This window comes from Elephantulus edwardii, unplaced genomic scaffold (assembly GCF_000299155.1).
Source record: "Elephantulus edwardii isolate Elephantulus edwardi_28Jun2011 unplaced genomic scaffold, EleEdw1.0 scaffold00047, whole genome shotgun sequence".
NCBI lineage: Eukaryota > Metazoa > Chordata > Mammalia > Macroscelidea > Macroscelididae > Elephantulus > Elephantulus edwardii.
In genome coordinates this window covers 18,130,328-18,149,030 of record NW_006399797.1, presented here as the reverse complement: position 1 = coordinate 18,149,030, position 18,703 = coordinate 18,130,328, and the positions used below count along the sequence as shown (strand labels likewise).

At 39.2% G+C, this 18,703-nt stretch overlaps 2 protein-coding genes across 3 annotated transcripts in view; both read left to right on the top strand.

Moving 5' to 3' along the window:
* The window catches only part of PTPRR (protein tyrosine phosphatase, receptor type, R), a 462,079-nt gene extending 452,077 nt beyond the window's left edge, over positions 1 to 10,002 (top strand). The window contains exon 13 of one of the 2 annotated variants that reach the window (XM_006886086.1): positions 8,831 to 10,002. In XM_006886086.1, the coding sequence (XP_006886148.1) occupies positions 8,831 to 8,924 (94 nt within the window). In that variant the 3' untranslated portion in view covers positions 8,925 to 10,002. The remainder of the gene's footprint in view (positions 1 to 8,830) is intronic. The other variant, XM_006886087.1, reaches the window with a different exon arrangement.
* Positions 10,003 to 10,655: 653 nt separating this feature from the next.
* The window catches only part of PTPRB (protein tyrosine phosphatase, receptor type, B), a 169,606-nt gene continuing 161,558 nt past the window's right edge, over positions 10,656 to 18,703 (top strand). The window contains exons 1-2 of the mRNA XM_006886111.1: positions 10,656 to 10,710; positions 11,978 to 12,373. Coding sequence (XP_006886173.1) covers positions 10,656 to 10,710; positions 11,978 to 12,373 — 451 coding nt within the window. The remainder of the gene's footprint in view (positions 10,711 to 11,977; positions 12,374 to 18,703) is intronic.

The window sequence follows — 18,703 nt, the reverse complement described above, 5'->3', positions numbered from 1 at the left end:
TGAGATGGATTGATTCGGTGACTGGGGTAATCGGGATGGGTGTGTCAGAGGCGGTGCAGTTGGCGCAGGATAGAGCAGGGTTTAGAGCTGTTGTGCATAGAGTCGCTATGAGTCGGAAATGACTCGACAGAACATAACAACAACAACAACAGCCTTTCCTGACAACATGCCCAGGTTATGTGAGATGAAATGTCACCATTCTTGCCTCGAAGGAGCAACCTGCTTGCTTTTCCTCTAAGGCAGACTTCTTCAGTTTTTCAGGCAGCTCACGGGATACGCAAATCTCTTCTCCAACATCACAACTCAAAGACACTGATTGTTGTTCTTTGGTCAGATATCCTTATTCATCATCCAACTTTCAGATTCATGATAATTCTAAAGACCATGGCACGGATCAGGTACAACTTTTAACAGACATCATTCATCTTAAGCACTTTGGAGAGGCCTTTGATAGCAGATTTCCCAATGCAACTCATTTTTTTCTTTCTTGTCTGCTCTTACCATGGGTACTGATTGTGGATACAAATAAAATTAAATCATTGACTTCAATCATTTTTCTGTCTATCACTGTCTATTGCCTATTGGTCCAGTGGTGAGGATTTTTGTTTTCTTAATGTTGAGATTTTAATAAAAAGAAAGTAAAAAAAGCTCATTAAATAAATAGCTAGAAGGAAATATAATATCTCTAATCATGTAATATCTGGAAGACACACATTTGTAGTGAGAAATGGAAGATTGTATTGAATGACAGAAATCTCTATTTGAGTAAAGAAGGCAAAGCTGAAACAAACAAATTGAAAGTAATAGGAATAATCCTGTATTTTGTTTCAGAAAGCCAACATATAGGATGAAACAGACTTGTTCTTTTCATATATATATTAAAAAAAAATCTGCAGACTGTTTCATTAACCTAAACCTAGACATTCTTTCAGGGTCCTAAAATGCTTGGTGAACACCAGCTGAGTGCCAGCTGCCAAGTAGGTATCCAACCATCCAATGCACCTGCAAATGCAAATTTTAAGAGAATTTCATTGGTCAGTGATATAATGTTCAGGGAAGAAAATATTCATGCTGACTAAGTCACATCTGAAGTAGTCAGAACCCTGCAAGGTCATATCTGATAAAACTGCCTGTGAAAGAGGGAGAGTAGACTGGAGAATGACAGGGAAACCAGGCTGTGGAGAATATTGGGTGAGTACAGGATGTTTAGTCTAGAGAAGAAAAGATTCTGGGACTTGGATGGTTGCTTCCCAACATTTAGAAAACTGTTGTGTGCCTAGAAGAGAAGATGGGAGAATTTTTTTCTTCTTCTTATTTCAATTGGGCCAATGAAGTGAAAGTTACAGACAGGCAGATTCATTTTCATATATTCAAGAGATTTCCTGCCAACCTTGGGAAAGGCTGCCCTTGGAGTACTGCACCACATTAGTGTTCAAGTAGAAGCTAGTGGTCTTTTTCAGAAGGTTTCATCTTTTTGGGCATGAGAATGAAGAATATCTGAAGGCCCTCCTAATGGCAATTCTTTCATGTTTATTAAGAATGAAGTAGCCTAACTTTTCACATACTTTCATTTTTCATTCATGTTTATTAAGTTTTAGACAATCTTTCATTTATATGTGTTTCATATAATCATTTATACACATTTTATTTTATGTAATCAATTCCTATTGTTCTATGGCTGTTATTACCCAGACTTTTCAAGTCCCTGTTGATTTTTTCCTATTCTTTCACTATCACTCCCTGTCCACTCACCAACCTCCAGTATCTTAGTGATTTCCAGCCTTCTCCTTTCCCTGCTCCTTTCCACCTTTTCACCTTCCCCTCTTGAATATTTATACATATCTTGCTCAGTTATCCTTCTATTTTTACAATCATGGTCATATGCAGTATTTATCCTTGTGAGACTGAGTTAGTTCACTCGGCATAGTGCTCTTTAGACCCTCCTATAATATATATGCTGTTGTTGTTGTTGTGTGCAGTCAAGTTGTATTGAATCATAACAACGCTATGTACAACAAACAGCCTAAATCCTGCTCTATCCCTTGCCAGTCTTATTGTCTCTGACATGCCTATAGCCATTACCTCAGAGACTGAATCAGTATATCTCATTGAGGGTCTTCCTCTCCTGCACTGTCCCTCCAACCTCCCAATCATGACGTCCTTCTCCAAGAACTGGTCCTTCCTTGCAACATGTCCAAAGTATGTCAGACAAACTTCAGAATCCTTGCCTCCAAGGAGCAGCCTGGCTTCACCCTCTCCAAGGCAAACTTATTTGTTCTCCTAGCAGTCCATGGGACATCAATACTCTTCTCCAGCACCAGAGTTCAAAGGCATCAACTCTCCTTCTATCATACCCAGTCACTGTGCAACCTTCTGATGCATAGCAAGTAATTGCAAAGACCATGGCCTGTATCCAGTGCACCTTAATCTCTAGACTGACATTGTTGCTCCTCAGTACCTTTGGAGAGGTCTCTGACAGCAGAGTTTCCCAATGCAATTTGTCTTTTAATTTCCTGGCTGCTGGTACCAAGAGTGTTGATTGTAGATCCAAGCAAACTGAAGCTGTCAACAATCTCAGTCTCTTCATCTATCATGATGCTCCTAATTGACTCAGTGGTGAGAATCTTTGTTTTCTTGATGTTGAGTTTCAATCCATATTGAAGACTATAATCCTTGACCTTATGCAGCAAGTGCTTCAGGTTCTCCTTGGTTTCAGAAAGCAGGGTTGTGCCATCTGCATAAGGCAGACTGTTGATGAGTCTTCCTCCAATCCTGATACCACACTTCTCCTCATAGAACCCAGCCTTCAGGAAAATCTGTCCTCATATATATTGAAAAGATATGGCAATAGGACATCCTTGACACACACCCTTCTCAATTTTGAACCATGCAGTGTTTCCTTGCTCTGTTCTGATGACTGCCTCCATAGTATTTTACAAAATCATTCTTCCTTAGTGCTGCATATTCCATTGTGTGAAGGTACCACGGTTTCTCAATCTATTCATTTGTTGGTAGGCATTTGGACTATTTCCATTTTCTTGCTATTGTAAATAAGGCTGCCATGTACATAAGTGTGCATATCTCCATTTGTGTCTCAGTTCTGGTTTTCTTAAGGTGTAATCCTAGCAATGGAATAGTTGAGTCGTATGTATTTTCTACGTTCAGTTTTGAGGAAAGGCTTTGCCAAAAGGCTTCTATCTATGCTCAATTCCTAGAAACATAAGCTTACATGATATTAAAGCATTAGGGCTTCTTCCTTCAAGACCAGAACCATGATTCTTAGTGGCAAAGATACTCCATCAGTCTGTTTCTCTAGAAGTGTCCAGGTTAAATGTTTCTGTAGATACAAGCCCAGAGTGGTTGTACTATTTTATAATCCCACCAACAGTACATGAGGGTTCCAATCTCTCTGCATCCTCTCCAAAATTTATTACTCACTGTCCCATTAATCTTCACTGCTACTGAGGTGAGAAGGTATCTCATTGTTACTTTGATTTGCATCTTTCTGACTGCTAGTGATTTTTAATAATTTCACTAGCCCACAATTAATATGTTACTATCTCCATTTTCCCTACCATCACTGGCTAAAACAATTTTGTCTAGTAAACCAAATGTCATCATATGTACATTAAATAAATTCTAACTATTAAAATATATTGCTTATGTATTTGGGGTAAAATTAAAGTTAAAATGTAGATTATGTCTCCATTCATTAATTGTTGTTGTAGTTGTTGTTATGTGCCATCGAGTTGCCTGCGATTCATAGCGACCCTATGTACAACAGCCCTAAACTCTGCTCTGTCCTGTGCCAGTCACACTGTCTCTGACACTCTCATCCCAATTATCCCAGTCACTGAATCAATCCACCTCATAGAGGGCCTTCCCCTCCTGCGCTGTCTCTCCACGCTCCCAAGCATTATGTCCCTCTCCAAGGACTAGTCTTTCCTCACAACATGTCCAAAATATGTTAGACGGAGCCTCAGAATCCTTGCCTCCAAGGAGCCACCCGGTTTAACCCTTTCCAGGACAAATCTGTTTGTTTTCCTAGCAGTCCATGGCATTCTCAATATTCTTCTCCAGCACCACAGCTCAAAGGCATCAATTCTCCTTCTATCCTCCTTGGTCATTGTCTAACTCTCTGATGCATAACAAGTGATTGCGAAGACCATGGCCTGTATCAGACGCACCTTAGTCTCCAGAGAGACACCATTGCTCTTCAGTACTCTGGAGAGGTCCCTAACAGCAGATTTTCCCATGGCAATGCACTTTTTAATTTCTTGGCTACTGGTGCCAAGAGTGTTGACTATGGAGCCAAGCAAACTAAAGCTGTGAACAATCTCAATCTCTTCACCATCCATCCTGATGCTGCCAATTGGTCCAGTGGTGAGAATCTTTGTCTTCTTGACATTGAGCCTCAATCCATATTGGAGGCTGCAGTCCTTGACCCTCTGCAGTAAGTGCAGGAGGTCCTCTTCAGTTTCAGCAAGCAGGGTTGTGTCATCTGCATAACGCAGATTGTTGATAAATCAACCCCCAATCTTGACCCCACATTTCTCCTCATAGAGCCCAGCCTCCCAGATAATCTGTTCTGCATATAGGTTGAAAAGGTATGGAGATAGGATGCATCCCTGGTGTACGCCCTTCCCAATTTTGAACCATGCAGTGTTCCCTTGCTTTGTTCTGACGACTGCCTCCTGGTCCAAGTATAGGTTTCGCATTAGAACGATCAAGTGTTCTGGGATTCCCATTCCTCTCAGAGTCAGCCACAGTTTGTTATGATCCACACAGTCAAACGCATAGTCAATGAAACACAGTACATTCATTAATTAGGCATGTAAATACCAGTGCTGTCCAGAACATATAAAAAAAGGAGGACATTTTTCTCTATAGTAAGGCAAATAGAAAGAAGAGGTTCACAGAGCCTAGGAGGTGGGGTGCCTGGGTTTCACAAATCATGTACAGGTCAAGTGAGGGAAGCAGTGATTTCTTGATGTCAGAGGAAGGGAGCTACCTCTCAGTCCCTAGAGTTGCCCTAATATTTATGGCGGCTGTGTCTCACAAGATTCATGGTTAAAGTCACCATCTTCCTGACACCTACAATATTTTCAGATGTGTCCAGAGGTCGTCAGCTAACGAAGAAGGATCCCCACATTCCCACATCCTCAGCCGGCCTTTACTGTTGTAACACTTCAGCTGACAAGTTGCCTTTAATATGACAACCTGGACCCTTCTAGGGAAACAGACTGATGGAATATCTCTGTCAATAAGAATCATGGTTTTGGTCTGGAAGGAAGAAGCCATAATGCTTTCCTATCATGTAAAGTTTCTAGGAATTACCCATGGGTACAAGCCCAGCCTTAGTTATTACCTTAACTAGAAATAATGCAAACAGTTTTAAATTTGAGTGCTTAAATGCTCCGCTCCAAAAATAATTATTTTGAATGGTACTGACAGTCACATAATTTCAAATTAGCTTCATGGTTACAGAGCTGTGGAAATGGTTGTTGTTTCTGTTGTTATGTGCCTTCAAGTCAACTAAGACTCATACTGACCCTACGAATGACAGATCTGAACCTTGTCCTACCCTGAGCCAGACTCACCATCTCTGACACATCTAACCCATTGTCAGTCACTGTGTCAATTAATCTCATGCAGGGTCTTCCTCTCCTGCACTGACCTTTTACCCTTCTAAGCTAGATGTCTTTCTCCAAGGACTAGCTACTCCTGACAGCATCAAAGTATGTGAGACAAGGTTTTAAAATCCTTGCTTCCAAGGAACAAGGTGGTTTCACCTTCTCTAGGACAGACCTCTTTGTTCTCTTGGCAATTCCTGATATGCTCAATATTTTCCTCTAGCACCACAGCCCAAAAGCCACCCAATTCTGTGGTCCTGGAGAAGAATACTGAACATGCCAGACATGTGAAGAGAACAAAGGTGAAAATGGTACAGGAATTCAAATAGCTTACTATTGGTGGTACTATTAAATAGTGAGCAAGAAAACTAAGTAACATCTATGTTGGGATCTGGTCACTTTTTTGGCATCTAGTAGATTTGTTAAGCTAAAAAACCTATAATTATAAAGGAGAAAAATGTAATACAGCTATTGTGTATATAAACTTATAACTAGAAACATCATTATGTGTCAGGAAGACAATTGCCTTCTACTTATCCAATGGAAAGACTGATATTGAGTATCTAGGGATGGTAATGATAACAAAGGGGGGGAAAGGAAGAACAAATTCTCTTTTTCCAACTCATTAAAGGGTCCACCCACTATTGTGTTGATACTCTCAGCTCACCGCACCCCAATGCTAAGGTTGTTCCCAAACAGTGTACAGGAATGAACTATTTCAGTCTAGATCTCTTTTTTGCTTGTAGAAAGAGCAACATTTCATCCTTGACTTATGTTTAGTTAAGCTGCTTTGATTAATCTTAGTCAAAATGTATAAACCATTTTAGCTGAATGGCAAGGCCCTTATAAAGTAACACTAACAGTTCAGTTAACCCTTACAACAACCCTATAAAGTAGTTCCTGTCCTTATTCCACTTTAACTGAGGAGGAAACTAAGGTGTATAGGATTTTAAGGAGCTTGCCCAAGGCCACAAGGCTAAGAATTTACAGAGGAAGGATTCGAAAGGAGCAGTGGTCCCAGTGGTAAGGAGTTGCACTACCAACCCAAAGGCATGAAGTTCAAATCCATTAGAGGCTCTATCACAGAAGGATAGGCATTCTCTTCCTGTGTGATTTATCGCCACGGAAAACTTGCTAGAGAGTCAGCTATGAGTCAGTTTTGACAGAAAGGCACCTAAAATCAATGTCAAGGAACAATAGGTTGCCCGTCCTCGTCTCCTCAGACATGCTCAAGCCCAAGGTTAGTTACAGTCACCATGTCAGACCATCTTCTGGAGAGTAATCTTCTCTTTCCCAGTCTGATGTCTTTGTCCAAGGACTAGCCCTTTCTGACAACATGTACAAAGTATCTGAGATGAAGTTTCACCACCTTTGTCTTTAAGAAGCACCCTGTTCACACTTTCTCCACGACAGATTTCTTTTTTCTTTTGGCAGTTTAGACATATGATGTAGGCAAAATGTAAGCATTAACTTTGATTTGTACCAAATGAAATAAAATTTGATGGCTACACGAGAATATGCAAACCAGGAGGGTAGGCAACTCATGATAGAATTTATTCATTTCCCCCATCCCATGAGAGTAAAACTAAGCAGGTTTAACAGCACAAGACGGGAATCTCATTACCAATGAGGAAAAAGCAACAGAGAATGCAGCATGTGTCCTTCAGGGCCGGAGACTGGACGTACATGAGAGTATCAGCAGGCACAACAGAGAACCAGAGACTCACATGAGGCAAAACTACTTGGGACAGCTGCCCCGTAGAGCCAGGGGCCAGGGTCTTCCATTAAGCACCACCCAAGTTTAATGGAAGACTGGGGGAGACACTATAATTGGAAGATTAAGAAAGATTTGTAACACAGAGTGCAAGGCTGAAGATCAAAGGGCCTGTAAGAACCCTTGAAAAGCTGAGAAATTGTATCCAAATGCCAACCTGCACCGTAACCTATTGTTGTTACTGATGGCCTTCAAGTCGAGCACTGCTCATAGCAACCCTATGAACAAAAGGCCTGAAGCCTCTCTACCACTATCAACATTTATCAAAGTTCATAGAGCTTCTAGAGGCATGTTGTTTAGGAAATGAATGCCACTCCTGTCTCCAAACCTGTCATAGTATGCTCTGAGCCATTTAGTCATCTGAGATGTACAGCGACCCTAATGTACCTCTGAACCCTTCCCTGTCCTGAGCCAGTTTCACTGATTCTGACGCACCATTGTCCCGGTTACTATATCAATCCATCTCATCTGGGGTCTCCCTCTCCTGCGCTGTCCATCTACCCTTCTGATCATGATGTCCTTCTCTAAGGACTGATCTCTCCTGGCCACATGCCAACATAAATTAGGCAGAGCTTCAAAATTCTAGCCTCCAAGGAAAGACTTGGTTTCACTCTCTCCAAGGCAGACCTATTTGTTTTCTTGGCAGTCCATGTTGTGTTCAAGTTAACATCCCCAATAAACACTACAACCTTAAATGTGGCTCTGTGAAGTCTGTGTAGCTAATCCAATGGATTTTGAACACAATAATAGATCAATAAAATTAGTGGAAATAAGTGCAGAAGACCATGTCAGACCTTACGAAATTGGTTCTGTATTGTGGAGGTTGCTGTTCTCATTTGTGAAGTCAGACTTGATGATTCTCATGTTGTTTATATTCTTTTTTTTTTATTAATTTATTTATTTTTCATTTCAATGAACACCTACAGAGATTTTGGAATTCCATTCATTCATTAATCCACCCTTCGCCCCACCCACCCCCCTTCCCCCCCTCCCACTTCCCCCCATTAGCTCCTCTCCTTGAAAAGCAGAAGAAAAACTCCCTCATTGGTACACAATCCCTCCCCCCGCACTTCCACCAACCCCACCCCCAATCGCAGAGTGGATTATATTTGTTTATATTCTTTTTACAATGGAATATTACATATTCTTCACCAACACCACAATTCAGAGGCATCAGTTTCTCTTTGGTCTTCTTTATTCATTTAGCTACCGTTGGTATTTAGGTGTAAAAGATACTGTATTAAGCCCTACATTATATACATGAACATACTGATTTATCTTTGGGCGCTGGTAAAAGAGATAACAAAAGAAGGAAAAGGTCAAAAATTCTTTATATTTTTGGCAAACTATCTTGGATGTGCTTTGTGTCACTTAAGATTGCAAGATACAAGCAAAATAAGTTTTCTTTTCTCTTTCTTTGCAGGGGTGGAATGGTCCAAACCAGTGAACAGTATGAATTTGTGCATCATGCGCTGTGCTTATATGAAAGCAGACTTTCAGCAGAAACAGTCCAGTGATAAACTGAAGACTTAGGAACCATCAATCTCTTCGGGTAATTAATCTAATTACCGACCTGAGGCTTCTAGAAGGAGCTTTCCTCAGTGTAAGGAAAAGAGGAGTTCCAAAGCCAGCCTGTGGCATGGACTGTGGAAGACTTGGCAGTGTATTAAAGATTGCCAGTCCCTTGTGTATGTGAATGCATTTGTAAGCATCCCCCAAATTGTTTTGAAGGTACTAAGCTGATGGAAGTATGATAGATTTCTCACACATCCTGAGATGGATTTGTTTTCTCTGTATTGACTATCTGCCACACAGAATGTGTGTAGGTAACACTCAGTCATACATGTCAGATGACAATTCGATGAGCTACCAAAAAATTATTATTGTGTGTTTAGATGCTTTGTTATTAAAAAAACCTGTCTTGTGAATGGACTGTCAGCTGTTAAACTCTTCCTGTTTTAAGTGCTATTACCTTTCTCATTTACCAGAATCTTGCTGCTAAAGTTGCAAGTGATTGATAATAGATTTTTAACAAATAAGTTCTTCTTTTTGAAAAAAAATGCAGTAACTATTTTATATGGAAATGTGTCTTGATAATATTACCTATGAAAGGTGTATTTCTAGAACCTCCTATTGACCAATTTACAGAGCACAATGATTGTCATTCAGTATATCTGTGTTTTATTGGACATGGAGTCCAAAACTCTACACAGTGTATTTCTACATTGTGAATTGTTTTACTTCAAAAGGGAAAGCCAAATTTATAGAAACTGTGAACTATCAAGAATTTTAAATACACATCCATCCTTTGCTAATGGGGAATTTTTGAATATGCTCTCTACCTGGAATTTCTCTTCCAATAAAAGACAGATGCTTTTGGAAATGATACAACCACTCTCATTTCCAGAGGTTCTTCAAGAGACTGCTGCCGTGTATGTCCTTAAATTTCTGGAAGGTTCTAATCCACAAGAGATAAAGTTCAAATAACTACACCAAGCAAGCACTAGGTGTTGAGTTCAAATATCAATTTTTAATGCAGCAATGTTGACTTTGTTTCATACTGCCAATAAATTACTCTTAATACTAAATATTGAATCATGCATGTACTTCCTTTGTCCCCTCTCCTGTTTAAAGACAGACCTTTAGCTTTTGGGTTGGACTGGAGTAGATAATGTGGCGGACTTGATAGTAGTTTCAGCCTCTCCCTGATGGAGATGACTATCTACAAATATAGTCATGGCTCAAGAGATAATGAATGAGCTAGAAGCTCCATCATTGTGTGCTTTTCTCGAGAGGCATCCAGCATATCATTATACAAACAGAACCTATTTACAGCTTTCTATCACTTGTCATAGACTCTCATAAATCACAAGGTTTGTGTTTATTCAGCAGAATCACATCACCTGAAGAGATGTAATGCAGTAGGAACATTCAATTATCTAAGATTACAATACCCTTGAGGTTAAGAAGACAGAGATGAGTGAGCGCTTATGAGTTTTATTCTGCTCTGGACGCTGAAAATTTTTCCTAAATAAAAAAGAGAGAGGTAATCAAAATCCCTTCTTTCTAAGGAAACAGACAAAGGGATACTGGTGTAAAACTCCCCCAAACAATTCAATAGGAGGAAGTGCTCGTCACTGACTTTTCCCCCCCACCATGAAGGCACATTTCCTTCCTAGTCTCTGCTTCTCTTATCTGAGAGAAATGTTCCCCCCCAAGCGAAGCATGAACAGTTGTTAAGTGGAAAAATGGAGGCTGGATTTTACATGGTGGTTCTTACTTGCTTGCTCCTCGGGAACTCAGGTGAGTGTGTCTACCTCTGTTTCTTGCGAGATTTCTCCCCAATAAACCCAGCAGGCTCTGGCCTTTGGAAAGTGTCTGGAATGAGGTGGAAATGGAGCTAGGTCTCCATGACAGTTTAGCTAAATTATATGAAGAGGGGAATAAGAAGAGTCAGCTGTGCCCACACTATTGGGATTTATCTCCAAATAATAATGCTAGTAACTGGCCTCTTCATGTCCTCTCTTCCTGGAGCAACACCTGAAGGAGCATTTTGCAGCAGAGAGTAAAGTTCCCTGAAGGGGAATAATTATTATATAACAGTTTGTGGCATTCCCCATGCAGAGAAATATTTTTTCCCTTCCAATCAGATTATTTGTTTTATCATAAAGAAAGAAAATACAAGAAAAGGGAAGAAAGAGGATATGGTGTGTTTCAGCTGGAAGTTGTGATTTGGAAGGGCTGAATATTTTCATGAACAGCTGCGTAATTTAAGTAAAAACACATTGAAAATGGTTGCTGAGACTGAACAGCTCACGTCTCGGTACAGATGCTTACCAAGTGGTATTTCATTTTCTTATGTGGAGAAATGGTTTTTTTCAATAAATATGTGTGGATATATGAATGTGTATTTGGAGGAAAACTGTAGAAAGATTGTCACAAAACATAGAAATACATCTCTCCAGAACTATGTGAAATATAGTTTGTAATAATTTCACTGGTTTCTATTAACTATGAAGATGGCTTGGGAGGAAGGGAAGAAAAAAAATTCTGCCTTTGTATTCAAACTAATTTGTAGGCCAGTACAGCAATAGGAACTTAAAACTTTAAAACCTAATGGATTGTCTTTTTGGAGAGAGGGGTAGTTTTATGTTGAGGGGTGGGGTTTTTTTAGAATTGGAAAGCAAGTGATATTGAAAGAATGAAATGGTTGAAAGGAAGCTGGGCTTTTTAGAGCCTCAGCCAGCATGTTTACCTAAGTGAGATAAACTAATATACCATATTCTTTGGATGGTTTAATTTCTCCCCAAGCTCCCTTTTCTTATTTAAATGGGGGTGTGGTCTCTCCTCAAATCACATGACAGTAAAAGAAAGGGAGCTATGCATGAAATTTTGCCAAGTATAGGGTTTTAATCATGTGTGTTGAATCAGATACTATACACTTGAAATAATAGCAAAAATATAAGTAAATATAGTATTTTTTTCAATTCCTTAATGGATTGGTTTTGTTGGTTTTATAATGAACCATGTAATTTGGTATGTAGTACTTTATGAATTTTTCATCTTCCAGAAGGGTTTCAGATTGTCCACGTACAGAAGCAACAGTGCCTTTACAAAAATAAGATGGTGGCCATGGGCACATGCAATGGGACCAACCAAGACCAACAGTGGATGTGGACTGAAAATGACAAGCTCCTCCATATTAAATCCACCCTTTGCCTGGGCATCTCTAATTCCTCTCGTGGCCCTCTCCGCACAGTCATCTTGACCCAGTGCTCTCAGGCACCCCAATGGACCTGTTATGAGCAGGGAGGGCTCCTTGAGATGGAGAATACTTCTCTCTTTCTCAGGAAACAAGGCCCCAAGGTAACAGTCAAGAAGGACAAAAAGTACCCCCATAGCTGGATGAAAATGGACGTCAATGAGAAGGGAAAACTGGTCAATGAGAGTCTCTGCTTGAAAACAGGTGAGCTATCCCTTCTAGGATCAATTTGGAAAAGTTTTATACCAAATGTCAGTTTTTTTTTCACATTCAAGGGAAGTCTAAATGTTTCTAAAAGGTCCATAAACTAAGGAAAAGGAATGGTGTGGTGCCAGTGACTTGGAAAATATTAACTGCATTCAAATAAGCACAAATGGTCTTTCAAAATATAAAAATTTTTTTCCCTTTGTTTCTCTTTCATAACACCAAAAAAATATTTCTAGAGCCTCTGCTTTGTGGCAAACACTGTGCTAGGCACCTTGAGTTATGTGTCAAGGAATACAAATCTAGGCATAAACACACGATGTCTGTATAATGACTAAAGTTCATCAGTTGATTCATGTATGTCAGTTATTAGAAAATTATTAGATTTGTTGACATAGACTCTTTTCATCTGAGCTTGATTATAAGGAATTGTTAGAACATCAAGAGAGCATTTGAGAAAAGTGTCGTTGTTGCTATGTACTGTCAAGTCAGAACCAACCCATAGCTGACCCTCCTGCAGATTTTCAGAGTCAGTAAATTGCATGGGATGATTGCCCATCTTTCTCCCATGGAGCAGCTGATGGATTTGAACTGCATGATCTGGGATTGCAGCACAGCTTCTTACTGCTAGGGAGATAAATTATGCTTTTAGAAACTTCTTGTTCTGATATTAGGGGTAGATATCTGTTAGTGGTAATATGACTTTGAAGTGATAACAATTGATGGACATGACCCAGATGACAGATATGTATGAAACCTTGTATCCATGTGCAAAAATGACTGGTGCAGAAAATCTTGAGCGAGAAAGTTTTGTTCATGCCTTGGTGGTGGTGCAGTGCATTGTGTGTTAGACTGCTAACCCAACTATTAGTTGTCTAAGTCCACCAGCTGCTATGCAGAAGATAGTCCCTCCCCTTCCTTGAAGACCCGTACTCTCAGAAACCCAGTGAAGGACCACCATTAGTCAAAATCAACTTGACAGCAAGGAGTTTTAGTTTGTATGAAGCTAGATCTTTCCCTTTACTTAATGAGTTTATTGCTCTTTTGTTTCTCTACTCAATATTTGACTTAGGAAATCATAAAAGATAAAATTTACAGAATAACAAGGTCAAATTGACCTTAAAAATTTGCAGAGAAATCTCCCAGACATAAAGATTTTCATTAAAGATTCAAGTATCAAGATTTATGCCAGGTAATTTACTGGTAGAGGCACAATCTGAATCCAAGTTTCTTAACTCCTTGTACAAGATGTTTTGCCAAATACAGGATACTATACCAAATCTGGAGACTAAGGTGCACCTGATCCAGGCCATGGTCTTTGTAATCACTTGCCATGCATCAGAAAGCTGGACAATGACTAGGGATGATAGTAGGAGAATTGATTCCTTTGAGCTGTGGTGTTGGAGAAGAGTATTGAAAATACTATGGATTGTTAAGAAAATGAACAGGTTCATCCTGGAGAGGGTTAAACCAGGCTTCACCTTGGAGGCAAGGATTCTGAAGATTCATTTGACATACTTTGGGCATGCTGCAAGGTGGGACTAGTCCTTGGAGAGGGACTTCATGCTTGGGAAGCTGGAGGGACAGCGCTGGAGATGAAGACCCTCAATGAGATGGGTTGATTCAATGACTTGGTTAATGGGGATAGGTGTGTCAGAGACTGTAAGATTGGCACAAGGATAGGGCAAGGTTTAGGGCTGTTGTACATAGGGTCACTATGAATTGCAAGTGACTTGATGGCACATAACAATATATCAAGTCAAACCAAAGTTACAGTGTCAAGTTGATTCCAACTCATGGTAACCCTCCATTGAGTTTCTGAGGTTATAAATCTTAATGGAAGCCTCTTCTTCTCCTGTGGAGGTACTGGTGGATTTGAACTACCAGTCTTTCAGTTAGTACTCTTTCCATTATACCAGTGTTTCCCAAATCCTTGACTACAGATCATTACTTTACTGACTGCATAAGAGTCACTAGGATAACAGGAAAGAGGGCTTTCCTTCCTGAAATTTTTACTTCCTCCATTGTTGTTGTTGTTGTTGATTGCCTTCAAGTCATTACCACCTATGAAAGTTCTAGGAAATGTGTATTGGACATAATATTTAATGCTTTCTAAAACTTCCCAGATATTTTTGACCCATAATTCCATTTAAGGATCAATATACACTGTCCCCTCAAATTTCTTTCTTGGGTATTGATTTTTTAGTTTTATATGAGTCTTTACCATGCTGCTCTTTGGGCAATTTCCTATCACTGTCATATTGGCAGAAACTTACACTATCACTCATCACTTTAATAAATTTAACAAACATTTAATTAGATACCAGTTGAATATGGTAGGTTCTTCTGTAATAGAATGTCAGAGTTATGGTCTCTTATCACTTCTGACTATGATAATTACATAAAAATACAAAAGATGATTAGAAAATTCAAATTTATTAGAGAACACATACATGTAGCATTAATTTGTACAATTCCTTTTCAGTGATACATCTACTTAGACCCATTCTAAACAACAAATGAATAGTATAAATATTCCAGTTGAAGAGTTATGTATGAGAAGTGAAATCTCCTTTCCCAAAAATTCCAATCAAACTATTCAGGAGAAAATTTTCTATTGGAATTATGAAAATTTAATAGAGAGTACCTCACATCAGAATAAAATTCACAGATAAACTCTTCCCTTTAATCCTCATATTGTAAGAAAGTGTCACCAACCCGAAGGTACGCATTTCGAACCTACCAGATACTCCATGGGAAGAAGGTGAATACATGTGCCCAGAGCATCTGAAAACCCACTAGAGTCATCTATGGGTTGGTTCTAACTCAACAATAATTAACAAAGAGTGTCTAGACCATTTGCAATCAATTACTAAACAGAGCCAAAACATTCCCAATAATGTGCCATGTGGAAAAAAATTGGAAGAAATTTACAATCTTATATTTGCATACATGTAAATACAACACATACTTTTACTTTAAAATATACAATCTAACAATGTTTTTCTATTCCATTAAACTTGAAAAGCCAATTGCTACTGAGGTGATTCCATGATTCGTTGTGACTACATCAATAATATGTATCAACATAAATAAATGTGAATCTGTTCATTCACAGATTAGGAATTATTTTCTATTTTACTAAGTTCTTGAGCTTATAAGTATATAGATAGAAGTATGCCTACTTATGGTCAAAATCTAGACAGATTTCATATTGCTGTTGTTGTTATGTGCCGTCGAGTCGTTTGCGACTCGTAGCGACCCTATGTACAATAGCCCTAAACCCTGCTCTATCCTGTGCCAATCGCATTGCCTCTGACACACCCATCTCGATTACCCCAGTCACTGAATCAATCTACCTCATAGAGGGTCTTCCCCTCCTGCGCTGTCCCTCCACTCTACCCAGCATGATGTCCCTCTCCAAAGACCTCTCTCTCCTTACAACAGGTCCAAAGTATGTCAGACGAAGCCCCAGAATCCTTGCCTCCAAGGGGTAGCCTGGTTTAACCCTCTTTAGGATGAATCTTGTTTTCTTGGCAGTCCATGGTACATTCAATACTCTTCTCCAGCACCACAGCTCAAAGCCGTCAATTCTCCTTCTATCCTCCCTAGTCATTATCCAATTCTCTGATGCATCACAAGTGATTGCAAAAACCATGGCCTGTATCAAGCAGACCTTAGTCTCCAGAGAGACACCGTTGCTCTTGAGTACTTTAGAGAGGTCCCTAACAGCAGACTTTCCCATCGCAATATGTTTTTTTATTTCCTGGCTACTGGTGCCAAGAGTGTTGACCGTGGAGCCGAGCAAACTGAAGCTGTGAACAATCTCAATCTCTTCACCATCCATCCTGTGCTACCGATCGGTCCAGTGGTGAGAATCTTTGTCTTCTTGACATTGAGCCTCAGTCCATACTGAAGGCTGCAGTCCTTGACCCTCTTCATGATTTTATTCAAGCATCCATGCAGTATCTTGAATCAAATTAAAATTGAGTGGCATTTATCTAATAATCATGTACCAGACCTTGTGTTAAACCCAAAAAAGCACTGCCATTTAATTGATTCAAACTCATGGTGATCCTCCATCATATTCCCAAAGTGGAAAATTGTGTGATATTTGCCTCCATCTCCTTCACAGCAACTTGTAGACTGGAGCTTTAACCTTTCAGTTAGCAACCCAACGTATGACATGCTGCACTACCAAGGCCCCTTAGATTTTGTGTTAGTAATCATACCCTAGATAAGTGAGTTTGAACCGGGGTTTGAACAAATTCATTCCAGATTGAGCTCATGTTGAGAATTTGCATTTCTATCCAGGAAAGTCTGCTGTTAGGGACCTCTCTAAAGTACTCAAGAGCAATGGTGTCTCTCTGGAGACTAAGGTAAGCCTGATACAGGCCATGGTCTTTGCAATCACTTGTTATGTATCAGAGAGTTGGACAATGACTAGGGAGGATAGAAGGAGAATTGATGCCTTTGAGCTGTGGTGCTGGAGAAGAGTATTGAATGTACCATGGACTGCCAAGAAAACAGATTCATCCTAAAGAGGGTTAAACCAGGCTACCCCTTGGAGGCAAGGATTCTGGGGCTTCGTCTGACATAATTTGGGCATGTTGTAAGGAAGGACAGGTCTTTGGAGAGGGACATCATGCTTGGGAGGGTGGAGGGACGGCGCAAGAGGGGAAGACCCTCTGTGAGATGGATTGATTCAGTGACTGGGGTAATTGGGATGGGTGTGTCAGAGGCAATGCAATTGGCACAGGACAGAGCAGAGTTTAGGGCTGTTCTACATAGGGTCGCTATGAGTCACAAATGACTCGACGGCACATAACAACAACAACAGCCCAGGTATTAAAGAACTGATACAAGCCATGGTATTTTCGGTTGCTTGTTATACATCTGAAAGTTAGACAATGAATAAAAAAGGCTGGAGGAGAAGTGATACATTTTAATTGTGGTGCTGATGAAGAGTATTGAGTATCCCACCGACTGCCAAAAGGACAAACAAATCTGTCTTGAAGAAAGTGCAGTCAGAGGGCTCCTTAGAGGTAAGGAGGATGAAACTTCATCTCACTTTGGGCATATTTTCAGGAAGAATCAGTCCTTAGAAAGAGACATCATGCTGGGAAAGGTAAAATGTCAGCAGCCTGCATGAGATGCATTGACACAGTCACTACCACAATGGGCTTGAGCATGACAGAGGTCATGAAGATGAAGGAGAAGGGAAGGTCAGTAACCCTAGTAATTCATAGGGTTGCTACGAGTCATAGACAACTTGGTGGCACCTAACAACAGCAACAGTTGTCTCCTGTTGTACTGCCAACCAAAAGTTCACTTTCTAACTATAAAGATTTGCATACTTAGAAGCCTATTGGAGGGCCACTATAAGCAGAAATCAGTTGAACTAAATCATAGAGGGCTTGGGGTTTTAGATAATTAAATAGGTGAGGGTTTGTTTGTTTTTTTGTTTTGTTTTAGCCAAGAACATCTGTTCATAATACAGTACAAAATTAAATTTTAATAGAAATAAGATTGAAATTTTTTAATTGTTTTCCCTGAATGATAAGTTTACCATAAAAGAGTACACTTAATGTTTTCATTTCAAAATAAGGACTTATCTGCTAGTCAGATATTTTTTTCTTAAATATTAATATTTTTTATAAAAGATAAAATAAAGCCTTTGAGCTCTTATTTAGAGTCATAAAAGTAGCATTAAAAATAGTTTTGAAATTGCTAACATTCTGGCTAAACATTTTTAATTGTAATTTTCTTCATCTAATATTCTGCCATTAGATGTCTAATATTTATTTAGAAATTGTCATTTTTCAGAAAGAATAAATAGAAAAAAAAGACTTTTAAAATATTCATCTATTTTTGTCTTATAAGACTATATCCTCAAAGTCACTGTAATAAGAACATAATTTTTAGAATTCTTTGTATGTAATCTCTATTTCATTCTGTAGACTCACATAAAGCAATCATCTATAATGCAATAAGAAAAAAAAACTCGAATGCTGATAGATTCAATAGGCTCGCATTTTTATACAAAAATTACATATTTGAAAGTTTTTAAAAGAAGTGTTTTTACTTTAGAAGTAGAAATCCATTCTGAAGTACAGATTTCCAATTTCCAAACTGGTGAAATAAAACACTTATAATTAGAAAGTTTCTGCATAACTTAAGGATTATTATTTACAGGGAAATTATTAAGGCCTATACTGAAGAACAAATTCAAACCTTGAGTTGCTATAATCAAGAATGTTTTAGGCAGAATATTAAATGATCCAGAAAGTGTTAAAAGAAGATGGAAAGAATATACTGAGTCACTGTATC